Source organism: Nycticebus coucang, chromosome 8 (genome assembly GCF_027406575.1).
Source record: "Nycticebus coucang isolate mNycCou1 chromosome 8, mNycCou1.pri, whole genome shotgun sequence".
In the NCBI taxonomy this organism is placed as follows: Eukaryota; Metazoa; Chordata; class Mammalia; order Primates; family Lorisidae; genus Nycticebus; species Nycticebus coucang.
The window spans coordinates 82,251,935-82,270,617 of record NC_069787.1 but is presented as its reverse complement, the minus strand read 5'-3'; the positions used below and the strand labels follow the sequence as shown (position 1 = coordinate 82,270,617).

Below are 18,683 nucleotides of genomic sequence, written 5' to 3'. Positions count from 1 at the left end.
TGTTGAACAGCCCCATATCAAGTTTTGAAATAGCATCAACCATACAAAATCTCCCTAAAAAGAGAACCCCAGGACCAGATAGCTTCGCGTCAGAATTCTACCAAACCTTTAAAGACAAATTAGTACCTATATTACTCAACCTGTTCCAAAATGTAGAAAAAGAAGGAAGTCTACGCAACACGTTCTATGAAGCAAACATCACCCTGATCCCCAAACCAGGAAAAGACCCAACAAGAAAAGAAAATTATAGACCAATATCACTAATGAATATTGATGCAAAAATATTCAACAAGATCCTAACAAACAGAATCCAGCAATACATCAAACAAATTATACATCATGACCAAGTTGGTTTTATCCCAGGGTCTCAAGGCTGGTTCAATATATGTAAATTTATAAGTATAATTCAGCACATAAACAAATTAAAAAACAAAGACCATATGATTCTCTCAATTGATGCAGAAAAAGCTTTTGATGATATCCAGCATCCCTTCATGATCAGAACACTTAAGAAAATTGATATAGAAGGGACATTTCTTAAACTGATAGAGGCCATCTACAGCAAACCCACAACCAATATCGTATTGAATGCAGTTAAACTGAAATCATTTCCACTTAGATCAGGAACCAGACAAGGCTGCCCATTGTCTCCACTGCTCTTTAACATTGTAATGGAAGTGTTAGCCACCTCAATTAGGGAAGAAAAGTCAATCAAAGGTATCCATGTAGGTTCAGAAGAGATCAAATTTTCACTCTCCGCAAATGATATGATTGTATATCTGGAAAACACCAGGGATTCTACTACAAAACTCTTAGAAGTGATGAAGGACTACAGCAGCATCTCAGGTTACAAAATCAACATTCATAAATTGGTAGCCTTTACATATACCAACAATAGTCAAGTTGAAAAAACAGTTAAGGACTCTATTCCGTTCACAGTAGTGCCAAAGAAGATGAAATATTTGGGAGTTTATCTAACAAAGGACGTGAAAGATCTCTATAAAGAGAACTATGAAACTCTAAGAAAAGAAATAGCTGAAAATATTAACAAATGGAAAAACATACCATGCTCATGGCTGGGAAGAATCAACATTGTTAAAATGTCCATACTACCCAAAGCAATATATAATTTTAATGTAATCCCTATTAAAGCTTCACTGTCATACTTTAAAGATCTTGAGAAAATAATACTTCATTTTATATGGAATCAGAAAAAAACTCGAATAGCCAAGACATTACTCAGGAACAATGACAAAGCAGGAGGAATCCCACTACCAGACCTCAGACTATACTATAAATCGATAGTGATCGAAACAGCATGGTACGGGCACAAAAACAGAGAAGTAGATGTCTGGAACAGAATAGAGAACCAAGAGATTAACCTAGCTACTTACCATTATTTGATTTTGACAAGGCAATTAAAAACATTCAGTGGGGAAAAGATTCTCTATTTAACAAATGGTGCTGGGTGAACTGGCTGGAAACCTGTAGAAGACTAAAACTGAACCCATGCCTTTCACCATTAACTAAGATAGACTCTCACTGGATTAAAGATTGAAACTTAAGACATGAAACTATAAAAATAGTAGAAGAGAGTACAGGGAAAACCCTTGAAGAAATCGGTCTGGGCGAGCATTTTATGAGGAGGACCCCCCGGGCAATTGAAGCAGCTTCAAAAATACACTACTGAGACCTGATCAAACTAAAAAGCTTCTGCACAGCCAATAACACAGTAAGTAAAGCAAGCAAACAGCCCTCAGAATGGGAGAAGATATTTGCAGGTTATGTCTCCGACAAAGGTTTAATAACCAGAATCCACAGAGAACTCAAACGGATAAGCAAGAAAAGAACATGTGATCCCATCACAGGCTGGGCAAGGAACTTGAAGAGAAACTTCTCTGAAGAAGACAGGTGCACGGCCTACAGACACATGTAAAAATGCTCATCATCCTTAATCATCAGAGAAATGCAAATCAAAACTACTTTGAGATATCATCTAACTCCAGTAAGATTGGCCCATATCACAAAATCCCAAGACCAGAGATGTTGGCGTGGATGTGGAGAAAAGGGAACACTTTTGCACTGCTGGTGGAATTGCAAATTAATACATTCCTTTTGGAAAGATATATGGAGAACACTTAGAGATCTAAAAATAGACCTGCCATTCAATCCTGTAATTCCTCTACTGGGCATATACCCAGAAGACCAAAAATCATATCATAACAAAGATATCTGTACCAGAATGTTTATTGCAGCCCAATTCATAATTGCTAAGTCATGGAAGAAGCCCAGGTGCCCATTGATCCACGAATGGATCAATAAATTGTGGTATATGTACACCATGGAATACTATGCAGCCTTAAAGAAAGATGTTGACTTTACCTCTTTCATGTTTACATGGATGGAGCTGGAACATATTCTTCTTAGTAAAGTGTCTCAAGAATGGAAGAAAAAGTACCCAATGTACTCACCCTTATTATGAAACTAATCTAGGACCTTCACATGAAAGCTATAACCCAGTTACAACCTAAGAATAGGGAGAAGGGGGAAAGGGAGGGGAGGGAGGGGGGAGGTAGGTGGAGGGAAGGGGATTAATGGGATTATACCTACGGTGCATCTTACAAGGGTATATGTGAATCTTAGTAAATGTGGAATGTAAAGGTCTTAGCAAAATAACTAAGAAAATGCCAGGAAGGCTATGTTAACTAATGTGATGAAAATGTGTCAAACGGTCTATGAACCAAGTGTATGGTGCCCCATGATCATACTAATGTACACAGCTATGATTTAATAAAAAATAAATAAATAAAAATAAAAATAGATCTGCCATTCAATCCTATAATTCCTCTACTAGGCATATACCCAGAAGACCAAAAATCACATCATAACAAAGGTATTTGTACTAGAATGTTTATTGCAACCCAATTCATAATTGCTAAGTCATGGAAAAAGCCCAAGTGCCCATCGATCCATGAATGGATTAATAAATTGTGGTATATGTACACCATGGAATATTATGCAGCCTTAAAGAAAGATGGAGACTTTACCTTTTTCATGTTTATATAGATGGAGCTGGAACTTATTATTCTTAGTGAAGTATCTCAAGAATGGAAGAAAAGGTATCCAATGTACTCAGCCCTACTATGAAACTAATTTATGGCTTTCACATGAAAGCTATAACCCAGTTATAACCTAAGAATAGGGGGAAGGAGGAAAGGGAGGGGAGGGAGGGGGTGGTGGGCGGAGGGAGGGTGATTGGTGGGATTACACCTGCGGTGCATCTTACAAGGGTATATGTGAAACTTAGTAAATGTAGAATGTTAATTTCTTTTTTTTTTTTTTTTTTGTTTTGGTTTTTGACTGGGGCTGGGTTTGAACCCGCCACCTCTGGCATATGGGACTGGCACCCTACTCCTTGAGCCACAGGCGCCGCCCCAGAATGTTAATTTCTTAACACAATAACTAAGAAAATGCCAAGAAGGCTATGTTAACCAGTGTGATGAAAATGTGTCAAACGGTCTATAAAACCAGTGCATGGTGCCCCATGATTGCATTAATGTACACAGCTATGATTTAATAAAAAATAAATAAATATCACAGAAAAATAAAAATAGCCGGACGTTGTGGCGGGTGCCTGTAGTCCCAGCTACTCAGGAGACTGAGGCAAGAGAATCACGTAAGCCCAAGGGAAAAAAAAAAAAAAAAACTTGTCCTTAGACATAATTTTTTGTAAAAAGAAAAAGAAAATAGTTAGAAAACATTTTAACTATATGCATATACCACCAATTCAAAAAAAAAAAAAAAAACACAAAGAAAAAAATTTTAAGAAGATTCCTACATGTAAGCTCTTTTTGGCCAACTCCACAACTTTTTTTAAAAACTATTTCTTCGACTTCTCAAGATGACGAAATGATTTAGCATGCATTCTTCTGGATAAAAAGGGAAACTTTGCTGTTCTCCTTCCTCTTCTTTCTTACACAGTTTATTAATACCAACTTAATCTCCCTTCCTTAACCAACTGTTTCTTAAACTTAGACCAGGAAAAAATAGCCTCCAACACATCTTAAAAACTAGCATTCAGTGAGTCCCAACAGCCAGCAAAATCACAACATATCATGAGAATGAGATTAAACCTACAGTCCTAAGGTATTTTCCCAGATGTACAAATGGAAACAAAGCAAAACACCTGGCCAGAGCCCTGAGTGTGACCTCTGAGAAGACCTGGAGGTCAGGTGACGTCCTGCCCTTCTCCAGGCGCCCACATCTGCTCCAACAAGCAACAGAGGAGCTGCAGGAATTTAGGTTTAAAGACTCAAACTCCCCAGACTGTCCAGAAACATAAGGGAACAATCTCAGGAACATTCGTAGCTTCTCAGAAAAGCCCACGCACTTGTGTATTTCCTTGTCCAGTTCAGGGTGGTTATGTTAATGTTAATCCTTGTTACTGGCTCTCTTGACTGTGTCTGACACAAGGTTCTGCTCAACAAAAGTCTCCTGAAGGCCTCTGGCAGGTGTCACTGATGCTCACGGTGCAGGCGTACCGCCTCACCTGGGCTCTTCCTGGCCTTCTCCACTGAACCCGCATGACACTCAGAACTGTCAGCTGGTTTCCTGGCCCCTGAGAGGCTGCTTATTTGCCTGTCATTCACAAACAGTTGATCTCACAAAAGGCTTGCTTTCTCAAAGCACAGTGCAGGCCCTGAGGGTGGAGCATAGTTACCATCAGGTAAAGACACATACACTAGGAAACAATGGTATAACAAGAGAACACTCATAATTATTCTTCAGCTTTGGCCATGCATTCAAACTCTCCCTGCACCATCTCAGGGCATCAATTCCCAGCAGTCAGTCCACAGAGAGGTGAGCAGGCCCTACCCCATATGAGAAGTTCCAGTGACTCCAAACTCCAGGTAACCCAATTAGTCAGTTCAACAAGATTTTGTTTGACAAGCATTTATTCTATGTCTGTCATCCCCAAAGCAAGAGTTGGGCAGTATGAAATAGCCTCAGGAAGACAGGAAGATGACAGCAGCATCTCCAGGGCCTAGAACAGTAGCTGGCCCTAAGGATGTTCAAGACCTGTGCACTGACTGAGCCTTGAAGAACAGACAAACCTTCAGCAAGCAAGATGGTGTGGGGCACATCCCTTCAAAGGACAGTGTCGCCTGGGCTTCCCAGATGGGCCACATGTGGTGGTTTTCAACAGTACATAGGCACAATTCCATAACAGGACTCTCACATTTGAAAAGTTATTCCCTGACTGATAATTCCCCTTTAGTCCTTTAGATTGCATTGGGGGAAAGTTCCAGTATGGTACCAGTATGACTTTAAGCTTCCCTATGACTTTAGCACGTGATCACTTCCCTTTCTAACACACAGGGAGTATGAGCCCTTCTTCAGAGACTTGGCAAACAATGAAATTCAGCCAGAATTCTATAACACTGTTGTGTCTTCACTGTATTTATTTTTATAATTACTTTCTGTTTTAAGCATGTGATAATTGGTTTTCTGCTTACGGAAGGGTACAAAGTTTCTGTTTTAAATTATTTTATTTGAGGCTAACAATGAGCTAATTTAAGGAGAAAACACGAAATAAAATACTGCAGAAGGTGTATGTTTAATACCAAAAAATAAAAAATGCAAAAATCTTGCAGGTGGTGTGTACACGGTTCTATGTGGATATGACAAGCCTCTGATTTCTGTAAGCATGAGAACCAAGGTCAGGGCACGTGTTGTGGGGCAGAAGGGTAAACTGAGGCCAAGTTGTGGGCAACCTTGAAGGTGAGGGGCAGTGTCTGGGCTTCCACCCATGACTGTGGGGTCCACTAGAGTTTGTTAGGCCACTTGACTAGCAGGGTCATCCCCAGAGCTGAACTTGTTTGGAGGAGAGATATAGGGTTTGGACTCTGAGGCACAGAAGCCAAGTTGGAACTGTCTCTGCTCTGCTGACCACAATGAGGCACTGAGAACATACCTGGCACTCCAGGAGGAAGTGGCTCATCACAACACTCTAACCTCCCAGAGCCCCCCCCACCCCGCCCCAGCCCCAGCCCCAGCATGGTGAGTGAAGCAGAGCATGGAACCACATAGTTAGCCTGGGAGGTAGGTTGTTAGCCCAAGCAATTGTCCATGATAGATAGTTATCACCATATATGGAATAAAAACTTCTAGGGAAAAAGAGAGGGGGGGAAAAAGATTGGAATAGGCTTAAAGAATAAGGGAAAAAAAATACCTAAAGATAGCCTAAACAAAACACACCCAGCCCCTAATGCCTGCCTCACTGTCTGCTAGCCATATGGTGTGTGATAAGCCAGACGCTTTTATTTATCTCCTTTGACATGTCTGTAAAGCTGAGAGCCAGCTCCACTGAGAAAGTTTCACTTGCACTAAAGACTGCATCTTGCTCTTCAGCCCTGGCCAACGGCTCCCAGGCCCTGCTCTAGGAGGCAGCCCAGCTGCCACTATCCTTCTCCCATCCTTGCTGCCTGCTCAGCTCCCATACAAGCCCTGGCTGATAAACTAAAGGCCATGCCTCCCACCTCCTGGGCCAGCTGTGCCACCTGCAGACAGCGAGCCTGCTCACGAGTGCTCGTCCTCACTGGTGCACTCTGCTAGTCGCCTAGTCCTCAGTATGGCCCGGATAGCAAGTGGTAGAAACAAATGTTCCTCGAGTCTGTGAAGTACCAGCCACCTTGAGCATTCCTTACCAGCAAGATTGCCTCCAGAACCATAAAAGCCTCAGAGGTATGTGTCTTCCTGGTGTGTCCCTCTGTTCCCATCTCCTTGCATGGGAACGTGGAAATGCAATAACTGTATCCAAAGTGCCCCAGCTCCCAGTTCACAGAAGTTCTCTGGATCTCCCTAAAACAACCTAAATAATCATGTAAAGGTCTATAATCAGGAGCCCTGGTCTCAGCCTCCAAACTGTTCTGACCATCATCTCAATCTCTCTTATCAGCCAGGTTTTGCCTGAGTGGAGAAGAGCTACTTGTGGAGTGGAGGGAAATCTGCCGACAGGATGACAAGTTAAATTTGCATTTCAGATAAATAACAAAGCATTTTTAGTAAAGGCATAGCCCATGCAATATTGGGAGCATACTCATAAGAATCATTCACTATTGATCTGGAATTTAGATTTAATTGCAAGATGTATATTTTTACTTGCTGAGTCTGGTAACTAGGTATTAGAAAGCAGCAGCCCTTCTCTTCCCCAGTAATACTCAGAGGCCACCATAGAAACAACCCTCCCTCTGGCCTGTACCTCACTATTACCAATCCCTGAGTGCACTCTGCAAAGGCCTGCATATATTGTGTGGCCCTGTCTCATAGCCAGGGCACCCTTGGTAAATATCAATAAAGGGAAAATTCTCAGCCAAAGCAGGAAGCTAAATAGAACCCCAAAGGAATGCATTTGTGGAATAGACCTAGCATAAGAAAACCCAAGAGAAGCTGCCCTGTCCCCAGCAAGTGTGAAAACACCAAGCCCAGGCAACCTGGTGTGCCCACAGAGCCTGTCCTGAGAAGCCTCACACTCCCCTGAAGGGATCCACCCGAAGCCAGTGTAATCTAAGACTGAGGAGGGCAGGGTCAGTTGGCTTAACAGGAGCATGGACAGCTTTACAAATGGCCAGCACCCCAAGCCCTAGGGCAGCTGGTCTGGGCAGGCCCCAGCACGAGTTCTGGCAGAAGACACAGCCAAGCCCCACTGGAAAGCATCTCAGGAGTATGGACTCATGGGCCCTAGGCCAGGCCACTTGGGCCAGGCCAAGTGCCATGCATGTGTGGGGCATTTCTCTATATACAGCCCATAAGCATCTAGAAGCAGCTGTCATTCTCCTGGTCTGGCACTAATAATGTAATAATAGAATGACACTTTACTGCCAATCTATAGACTATTTTAACTAGAGGTCATAAATCTACTAGCTAATGATATTAGGTGGAACTATATGAATTGCCATTTTTGTGAGCCAAAAATGTTATCATAGAATATTGGCAATGATGTACAGCTCAAGCAAATAATAATACTATTGAATGCTTTCCATTTGTCAGACACCACGCAAGGTCTTAGAGTAAATTCATCACATAATGTTTAATTCTCACAACCACCTTTCAAAGTAAGCATTATGCTATTCATTTCAGAGATGCAGGCAAGACAGAGCGGTCACAATACTCGTCCAGCTGGACACACACTGGGTCTGTGTGACTCTGAAACCCACATTCATTCTACCCCCCACGTGGCCTGGATTACATGGGTTCTTCCACTTCCTTGGCTCTCTGACTCTGCCCTTCAGTCAGCATCTGGCCATTTTTGCTGCATCCATCACCACCAGAACTTCTACCATGCTGGTCAGTGTCAGCCTGTGCAGGGACCACTCTGTAGCTAATCAGAGCCTGGTCTCCTAAATTAGCAGCAAAGTGTATTTAACAAATAATTTCAAGAGGAGAAAAATACTTGAAAGTTTATTTAGAGTGAGCAAGGAAAGGGGCCAAAATATGCACTCCTAAAATAAACAGAAGTAATCACAGGAGAAAAATCTAGTCCATCCAGTTTTATAATGCCTTAACTGACGCTAAGCTAATGTGCTATAGACCACTGAGAAAGGCATCAGGTGCAGTGTGACCCAGCATCACTGCAGACCCAGACGCATGTGCTTCTGTGCTCTCCTCTGAGAATGTTACTGAGCCTCACAGAAGAGAGAGGATGAGAAACCTCCTAAAAGAGCTAGTCAGAGTCAGGGACCAACACTGGTCTCCTGCACGCCCTCCTCAGAGGCTGAGACTACACAGTAAGATGAACGACAGGGCTGTCAGAAGCCAACTTTAAAAGAAGAAGAAATGGATATCATCCTCTTTGAGAACTAAAATTTTGGAATTCAGAGTATATATAATGCATAATAAAAGTGGTTTCCACTGGTTCCAAGTGAATAACTGCAGAGATCAAAGTTTGGGGATAAAGAGGAGGAGGGCTGACCTTCACGTGAGCTGCGTAGTGATGACACGTCTCCTCTGCATGGGTCAGCTGCAGCTTCTCTGTGACCTGAACCGCCGTCTCTCCCAGCAACACAAAGTAGACTCTGGGCAGCTGGCCCTTCTCCTTTTTGGCCACATCAGCCGTCAGCACGTAATTTAGGCCTGCCAACAAATGAAAGGTCAAAACATCAGCAAAGACAGACATGTTCTGACGAGAACACCTCCGCTCCTCTCACAGGAGCACATGCACATTTCATACGATCCCTAGCCTTCCACTGCACGCAGGACTGCAGCTCTGAGTCAAGACCTCCTGAGCAGGGCGGTGCCTGTGGCTCAAAGAAGTAGGCACTGGCCCCATCTACCAGAGGTGGTGGGTTCAAACCCAGCCCCAGCCAAAAACTGCAAAAAAAAAAGACCTCCTGAGCAAGAGGCATGCAGCCAGGATGCTCACAGAACCAAGAGAAAACCAGGATGCCCCCTGCCCTCCCAGTGACACTCCATGTGTCACACTTCATGGCTCTCCCTGGTTTAAGCCTCACACCTGCAGTATCAACTGAGTCACCAGTATGTACTTCAGCAGTTAGTTTTACCCAACACAGGTTCTGACAGACAAACATCCCAGCAAACCTATGGAACATTGCTAGAAGATACAGAAATTACGGAGGCTTCATGTAATACTGACTCCTATAAAGCACTGTGACATATGCCCAACGTAAGGGAGCCATCACGTCCAACAATGCTAACTCATCTCACCAATGCTGTTGTGCTCTATGCCACTGCATCTATTGGACTGTGTGCCTTCACATGCTGTTGTAGGCATAGAGGATACATCAGTGTGCAACACAGGCAAAAACTCCCACTGTCACGGAGCTTACACACACAGGCACTCAGATGAAGGCTGGAGTTGCCTATATACCCAGGTAATGGGGTGTGGTGACTGAACGTTTTATAGTACCTAGCCTTTTGATGAAACTAAGACTTGCCTTTTGATGAAACTAAGACCATGCTGAGGTCCTCTCCTACAAAGAATAACTCCTCTCCTCTACCCAAATGTGTCACACCAGATGGCAGAACTGCTGTGACATAGTCTGGGACTTACAGAAACCAAAGATGGCCCCAAAAGCAAAGGCACACTTGATGATCCAAAAGCTTTCACCTCCATCATTTCAGAATCTATAATTAAATGTAAGGCAATGTGTTTTATTAGGTAAATACGGCTTTAGTATCAATAGACCTTTTTCACTGCTTTTCTATGCCAGAAAGTCAGCCCCTTCTAAACTCTTTTTATTTTTAAACTGTTTTGGGAATTCCAGGGCATATGTCATTCTTAAAGTGAGACTGCAGGAACCTCTGTCCCTAAAGCAGATGACCCAGATGACTCCTGGAAGCCTGGCCTTTGTATCAGCACAAAGCAGCCCCGTGCGTGCTGGCCACTGAGTAAGTAAAGCTGGGCAGCAAGATGGCTCTGGCTTTTAATAACATCAAAGGGACCAGCTGAGAGAGGACGTGTGAACAGGGGGAGAGGAAGATGACCTGAACAGGCATTCTGTGACTGCCACAGGGCATATTTTGATGCCTCTAATGGCTTCCCTGGGCCTCTGCCATCACAGGGATCTTGCTGTGCCAAGCTGGCAGATTCTTGGTCAGCAAGGGCAAGTCTGGGCCAGCCTGTTTATTCCAGCAAACAGCTGACTTACAAGGCAAGGTGGCATCACCAGGAGGCACCCGGATCTGGATAATCTCAGGAGATGCTGTTTTTAAGAAGAAAAGAACACATACAGGAAAGTGCTTCAACACAGAAAGCGCTGGAGCTCCAATGGGGACAGCAGCAGCAACTGGGATAAACCCAGAGACTGAAAGCTCTGAGGCGGCCCTACAGACCATAGTTCGAAACCTTTATTTTAAATGAGGAAACTGAAGCTCCAAAAGGGAACAAGTCTTGCTCCAGGCCAGAGAGCTATCCACTGCAGAGCCAAATCTAGCACTCTTCTCATCTCTGGTGCCCAGCTAGTCCTACCATACTGGGTCCTGATGCATGTTTTTCATTACTTGACCAGAAATTCACCTTTTTTTTTTTAATTCACAGACAGCAAATCCATACAAGTACAAAAGTCTAGAGCAGTGGCTCTCAACCTTCCTAATGCCGCAGCCCTTCAATACCGTTCCTGTGGGTCGTGGCCCATAGGTTGAGAACCGCTGGTCTAGAACAAAACTCTGAGACCAATTTGCTTTCTACTGCTCACAGCTTCCCTAAACAAAAGCTTAAGAGTCAGAAAGATTAAGTTCTGTTTAGCAAAATCACAGCTAGAGATGAATGTTGCTGGAGGACAAGCCAGAGGCCCTGGCTGGGTGAACCACAGTTGTGCTGGCAGCTGCTGACCAGTCTCCCTAGACCAGCCTTCTTCCCAGCTGAGAAACCAGGGCTGGTCTCTGTTACCCTCAGGAAGAGTGACAATGGAGAGGACAGCAGGACTAAGCTATCTCGCCAGAGATGAGCTAGCCAAGCTTAGAGAAAACCTGGTGGAAATGAACACAGGAAGATAGAGCGGATGATATTGTTCCCCCACCCATATCCTCTTGTCTTTACCATTTCTTTGCTGTCCAGCCCAACTTGCAGCTGCCAGTACCTGCATCACTTTTCCCAAGGGCTTTCTTTAGTGGCTCTGCCCACATGCAGGGTGGGCCAGGAATGCCAGGGAACTCAAGCTTCAGAGCAGCTGTCCATAATGGAGGACCTCAACTCCCTTGCCCGGTAAGCAGGATAATTCTGAGGCATGTTCCATGCTGACTCTCAGGCTTCTCCAGCAGGATGAAGCTCTAGCCATCTACAGTGGCAACCTGTTCAGTAATACCCCTCCTTGTGGTTGCTGTGATGGTTAATTTTATGTGTGTACTTGGCTGGGCCACAGTACCCAGATATTTGGTCAAGCATCAATCTAGATGTCACTATGAGGGCATTTTTAGATGAAAACATTTCAATCAATAGACTTTGAATAAAGCAGATTACCCTCTATAATGTGAGTGAGCCTCATTCAATTAGTTGGAGGCATTAAGAGAAAAAGACTAACGGTTCCCTCCAAAAAGAATTCTGGCAGGGAGGAGGTACAGTAAGTTCCCACCTAATGTAGGGGTAGATGGCATACTTTCTGGGTGAAGGACTCAACTGTTTGACTTTACCTTACAAGTACAAACAATATAACTTAATCATATGTACCCACATATTAATCTGGAAAAAAAAGAACATAACAAAAAAAGAAGAAGAAAAAGGAGGAATTCTGCTTTTTGGCTGCCTTTACCCTGGAATTGCAACATCAGCTCTCTTCTGGGTCTCCAGCCTATGGCCTGCCCTGCAGAATTCAGATTTGTCAGCCCTCACAATATCATGAGCCAATTCCTGAAAACCCAGCAACTAATCTCAGTCTCAACCCCACCTCTCTCTGGGTTCTGTTTCTCTGGAGAACCCTGACTACTCCAACTGCCTTCCCTTCCTGTCTCAATATCCCTTTTCCCTCCAGGTACTCCTGGGGTCACCCTTGAATCAAATGTGCGCCCAGATCATTTATTCAGACTCTGTTTGGGGGAGAGCCCAAATTAACACAGGTTAAGTCAGGAAAAGGGAATTCATTCAACCTTCAACATGTGCCAAGCACTGTGCTAAGTACTTTACAAACACCAACTTTGTTCTTCCAAAGTTCCATCTCACTAAAGAATCACTGACCCAAAAAAACAACAACAACAACAAGAGAATCACTGACCCAATCAATATATGTCCCTCTTACAGCTCCAGGGAGAGGAGAAATAGCCCACCAGCTGAGGTCAACCCTGCTCCAAGCAGGGTGTGTGCATGCTAGCATGTTCACCTTTTAGTTTCTCTAAAACCTTACACTACACAATCACAGATATGCTGATTTATTCAATTCACCAAGCACAAGCATTTTGGAAGCATTTCATCTCTAAGCTGCCTACTAAGTGCTTCTCCTTGATCTAAAATGTATTTTGAAATTTTAAATTATCCACAAAGAGGTCAATTCTGTATCAGTCTCTCTCTTCTAGAAGAAATAAAGATTTGTAATAAGAAACCCTGCCTGAGTGAATAGACAAGAAATGTAGACCATTCTGAAGCCCTGAGCACAACTAGTAGTTTTAAACTGCACCCACCCAAGAGTGCTGGAAGGGAGCTCCTAAGAAGCAGACGATATGTCAGCAGAGCAGCACGTTGGCTCACTGGGTTCAGTGGTCCAGTCCCTGGGAGGGTTGCCCGCAGCCGCCCCTAATACAAGCCAGCCAGGCTAACCCCGTCAGACCCAGGGAGGGTGCTGGTTCTGATTAGGGCCTACCCCAACAGCACATTTCACATCTTCAAGTGTTTCCTTCTGGCAGCTTGTGTCCATGCCATGTCGAATGATGTCATGTTGATGGAAAAGCTGATCAGCCCAGAGTAATGCTTTCAGTCACCCCCCTTCCCTGCCCCCCAGTGGTTCCCCAGGGGCCCCCCTGACAGGCCCGGGCCAGGAAAGAGCCAGCTGTCTCTCATCAACCCTGGCTCTGGCCCTTCCCAGCAACTTTCGATTCATTCTCCAACAGAACAAGATTTCAGCTGTGAAATCCTACTAATAAATTCTCCTTCCAGAGTTACTCTAAACTTCCTTTAGAGCAGCAGTTCTCAACCTATGGGTCGCGGCCCACGGGAACTGTATTAAAGGCCTGTGGCCTTAGGAAGATTGAGAACCACTGCTTTAGAGTTTTCCAGGAAGAGGCGGGTGAGGAAGGATATTTCCACTTCACTAGCTTTCCTAGATCCTTACCCCATGGAATGAGGTTGTAATTACTAGACTAGGTTGCCCATTCCTCACATCACATGGACTTGCCTCATCGCCCCATCTCCACGCTTCTTGAGAGAACAGGAGGAGCTCAGAGCATGTTCTCTCTGTACAAACTCTCTCCAGAGCATACATGCAACCTTAATGCCAGAAGAAAGATCTGGAGACAGGTCACCTGGTTTCAACACTATTTTTGTTATTAATATGGATAACCTTAGTGCCACCTCTCAGGATGTGGGCTCAACTGCTTTTCCAGAGACAGAGTAGTCACCTCTGCTTGTTCACAGCTTTGTCAGGCTGTCTGAGAGGCCTGGACATACAGGGGCACTGGATCAGAGCACAAAACTCAACCACTCAGGGATCACCCCTTGCTGGTTGTTTAGTACTCTGGTGAGAGTGCAGAATTGCCAGCTTGATTCCCAGCCTCCAAAGAGGACCAAGCAAGTTTACACATCAGCCTGGCTAGTAATTAGATCCAAGCATAGCCCATGGTTCAGGAGCAGAGCCCTCTGTGTCCATGGAGCCACAGGTTGCTCCCCAGGCCAAGAGTGAAATGGTTAATACTATTTGGGACAGGCAGGACTCCTGCTTTAATAAAGTATGTTACATACCAGTTCTTGGGGGAGCCCACCATCAGAGTGAGAAGTCTGTGTTAGCATCCGCGCACGGAGCACAGTGCCGCCATCCATGGGCTGAGTGAGGTGCACCGGGAGGACAAAGCGTGGGAGCAGCAGCCGCTTTTGTGCTGACTGTCTGCTTCCCTCCTGCCCACTGGGATGCAAGCGCTTCGAGGCCAAGGCTTTTGCCTGTCCTGTTCACTGCTCTGTGCCCCGAGTTGAGCAGAGTGCCTGGCTCTCTGAAAGACGTTAATTATTGTTGATGGAATGACCAATTAGGGCTTCAGGAACTCGATGGATACTTGCTGTGCTGATTTATGAAGCTGTTCTCTCTCACTTCCAGCCTACCCTTCCCTGCTCTGCACCACGGTGCTAGGGCTAGGATGCTGCAAACCTCATTTCTATCTGGCCAGTGGCTCATTGTGAGGCTCTGCCAATACAGAGAGCTTGAGTGAGCCTGGAGAGGAAGAAGGGACTCCTTCCTGCTCACTGTTCCTAAAAGCCTAACCCAGCAACAGTGTTTCATGACAGCTGGTCTCAATAGCAGTGAATTCTAGTTTCCAGCTTCTCCCACTAACCCCAGAGCCAGCCTCACCACCCCCTTTCAGGGAGACCAGTAGCACCAGCCAGAACCCCTTCTCAAGAGTCTAGGCCCCAGCTACACAGTGTTCCTTCTCCAAGCTTACAGGCTCTGATAACCATGAGGAAGTTGTTAACCCCAAGTACATGTATAACCTTGACCAGTGGGTCTCAAATCTAAGCCACCTGGAGGCTGTTAAAACACCATTGCTGGCCCCATCCTCAGAGTTTCAGATTCAGTTAGAATATGCATTTGTAATAAGATCTCAGGTGATACTGATCCAGCTGGTCTGGTACCACACTTTGGAATCCACTGGTACAGACCTAGGTCCTCTATGACCTGCACATCTAATTCTCAGTGTTAAATTCCCTTTGTTGAAATAACTGGTGTGGTTTCTGTCTGTTTTCCTAATTGGACTCTGCCTGTTTAAGGGGCAAAGGCATAATCATCCCCTGCAGAGAAAGCAGTATTTCCAGAAGCTACAGTAGCCCCTGAACACTGCCCTGATCAAGTAGGAGCTATGGTTTCATTAAAGCAGGGAATAAAGAGGTGATTGGTGTCCCCTCTTGGTACATGTGCTCGAGCCCTATCAAGTAGAGAAAAAGAAACTAAAGGGAGAAGGCTGTAATAGCAACTGCATATGGCTCCCAAAACGATCCTCAGAGAGGGGGTCATGTGGCTGAAGATGCCAGAAAATAGACCCCCTTCTGAAAGCTGCAGAGAAAATGCCTAGCACACCAGGGCCCAGGCTGCAGGCCCAAATGCTATCCTGCTGACAAACTCAGCTCAGGCTATGCAGACATTGAGAAGTGCCCAGAAGGCCTGCCAAGGGCTGGCACTGATTCGTTGGGCATTCCATGGACAAAGCCACCATCAATGTGGTTCCTCTGCAGCCACCAGCAAGGGAGTAAGGAAGGTTTGTAACCCAGAGTCCCAAGTGTGGGCTTCTGATGCAGACAGTTGGGAGATGACACCGAGCCAACCAGCACCCTCTGCTGACCTAAAGAAGAGCAGAAGAGGATGTCTGTGCCCTGCAGGTGCCCCATCCTTCCTCCATATGGAGACTGGTGACCTGATCTTCCCAACAACGCAGAGTGCAGGGGCTGCCTTCTAAGCAATTCCAGGACACCCCACCCACTACCACACCTGCTGGACCCGCAGCTACAGACAAGCTGCCTTTGAGCTTCACCTCATTTCTCATCACAGGTCCATCATTCCCCACCCCAAATTCTCCATTCCACTGCCACTTCCTTTTTGCACAGATTTCTGCATTTCTTCCTCTACTGAGATGATTGAGAGGTAGTTCACTTCCCTGAATGCCAGAGAAAGTGGTAGGAAAATGCCAGGGATGAATAATCTTCTGCATTACCCTGTTGATACCAAAATTCTGCAGTTACACCTTGGGAAGGGCAACTTGGTGAGAAGTGAGTCCTTCCAATTACACCGTCATTGAAGCCTTATTCCTTAGGAATAGAATAATACTCGAGCAAAGGCATGGTGTTTCCTGAATTTTCAGAATATTCCTGTCATATTGAAAATTTTTTCAGAGTAATTTATTTGCAGTCAATTCATTATTCACAGTAGAATTGTAACACTGCATTTTACAAATAGCCTTGACTATTTTGCCTGGATGTGTCTTTTTTTCTGAAATTATTATTAACTTTCTATTGTTAATTCATCAGTTCATGATTTTTTTTTCTGGTAAAGAGAAAAAATTAGAAAGTTTTTTAAAATTTATGGTATAACTTTAAAATTATCTGTTGGTCAAATATTTATTATTAAAAATTGCTATGAAAGGGTGGGGGAATCTGCAGTTACCATCTCCTTTAACCTGAATTTTAAATAAATGTGGGCGGGGCGGCTCCTGTGGCTCAAAGGAGTAGGGCACTGGCCCCATATACTAGAGGTGGTGGATTCAAACCCAGCCCCAGCCAAAAACTACCAAAAAAAAAAAAAAAAAAAGTGTGGGCAAACACCCCCTCAGAGTGTAAAGGGATATGTTATTTCATCTGCAAGCCCATGTGGCACATGGAGGCTAAGGAAGAGGCCTGAATGGGGGTGCACACGTGTGGGACGGTCCCCACGTGAAGCTGGATATTAGCCATGTTGCCTCATACTACCTACAAGGTACAGTACAACAGGTCATAGGATTGCCTGTCTCTTCCACCTTACCTCCAAGGCCCTGGCTAAGCCTACACCTGTATTATATTCCTGTGGTCCATGAAAGGCCTGACAGGTGTCAGAAAAGGCTGCTGGTTGGGAATGGCACAAGGAGGCTGTTACCTCTCCTCGCTCAGCCCACAAGCCTTCAACAGAGCGTGCTCTATTGCTTGTCTCCTGTTCAAAAATCACTCCTGCTTGGATGTGCATCTTAGTTTTCTCTCCTCTGTTCCCGCTATATCAATTGATCCTCACTTTCACCACAACAGTGATACAGTGTTTGAAAGTAGTCCACTGCTTCAAGATCAGAATAGTAGAAACTCGCTGTACTTCCCTATAGAGGCTCCATACACACGGGACTGTCATCTCCAGTGCCTGGTTCTATAACAGTTCTTATTGTCATGTGCATCAAAATTGATCTTCAAACATTTTTAAAAAATGTTTTTAATGGAGTCCAGCTACACCATGAGGTAGTATTTGATGGAGGACACACAAGTCCCAGGACCACCAGAAAGCTTTTTTCCTTAAGATTATGGCATCTTAAACATTTAGGGAGTTGGTGAGCATTAGCAGAACTAAACATCATCGAATTTGAATCCTGGCTTCACCAATGTATGAACTTGAGTGAGTTTCTTTTTCCCTCTGGGCTACACGTAAAAATCTACACACTAACCAGTTCCCAAGTTTTATCATGCAATTGCATTCAATATTTAAATTCCTAAGGTCTCTTAAAAGATAAAAAAAATCTACATAAATAAGTACAAAGTTTAATCGCTGAGCATATTCGATCCACCTTGAAGATCAAGATAAAGCTCCAATGAGACAGCTGAGAAGGATGAACATATGATTGAATAAGGGAGGGCATTCAAGGTGCAGTTAAAGGAATAAACTAGCTTGTGGAAGTGTGTTTCTGCATGTTTGGGATATGTGCACAGACGTGTGCTCCAGAGCAGTGTCTCCAACCTGCACATGAATCTAGCAGGGATCTTATCAAAAGGCAGACTCTGATGGAGAGAGGGGCCTGAGAGTCTGCATCTCAAATAAGCTACCAGTGATGCTGATGAGTAGCAAGGGGCATCATTACGACATTAAAAATATCTAAGAAAGTCAGTAAGTCCAGGCTTGTCTTGGTGTTTTTGTTTGCCTGGAATTTTACTTTCTATTATTAAATCAGCCTTTCAGGTAAAAAACAAAGCACCTATTAATCTGTGTAATGCTCCAGATTCATTTCCTTCAGGTGATCACATCCTCTGAATTCCAATCAACAGTGACCCTTTCTTGTTCCCAGGATCCAGTGTCTGGAGTGAACTAGCAAGTTGATTTTCCTCAATCAAAGAATGGCAGGGACATCTACCACCCCTCAGGGCAACACCTGCCTCTTTTCAATTCTCAAAGCAGACTTCCTCTTTTAGAAACCTAAGCCTTTGTAAAACCAGCGTCCCAATCCCACCATCCATCTTTGGTCTCCATTTCCACAGTAAATAGTATAACCCTTCCTGACATCTGGCTGATGCTGCAAGCTCAATCAGGAGCCTC

At 44.4% G+C, this 18,683-nt stretch overlaps 1 protein-coding gene across 4 annotated transcripts in view; it reads right to left on the bottom strand.

The window, feature by feature from the left end:
• The window catches only part of ITGA9 (integrin subunit alpha 9), a 458,012-nt gene that overhangs the window by 301,761 nt on the left and 137,568 nt on the right, over positions 1 to 18,683 (bottom strand). For all 4 annotated transcript variants that reach the window (XM_053599997.1, XM_053599996.1, XM_053599998.1 and 1 more), the window contains one exon: positions 8,972 to 9,132. In XM_053599997.1, the coding sequence (XP_053455972.1) occupies positions 8,972 to 9,132 (161 nt within the window). The remainder of the gene's footprint in view (positions 1 to 8,971; positions 9,133 to 18,683) is intronic.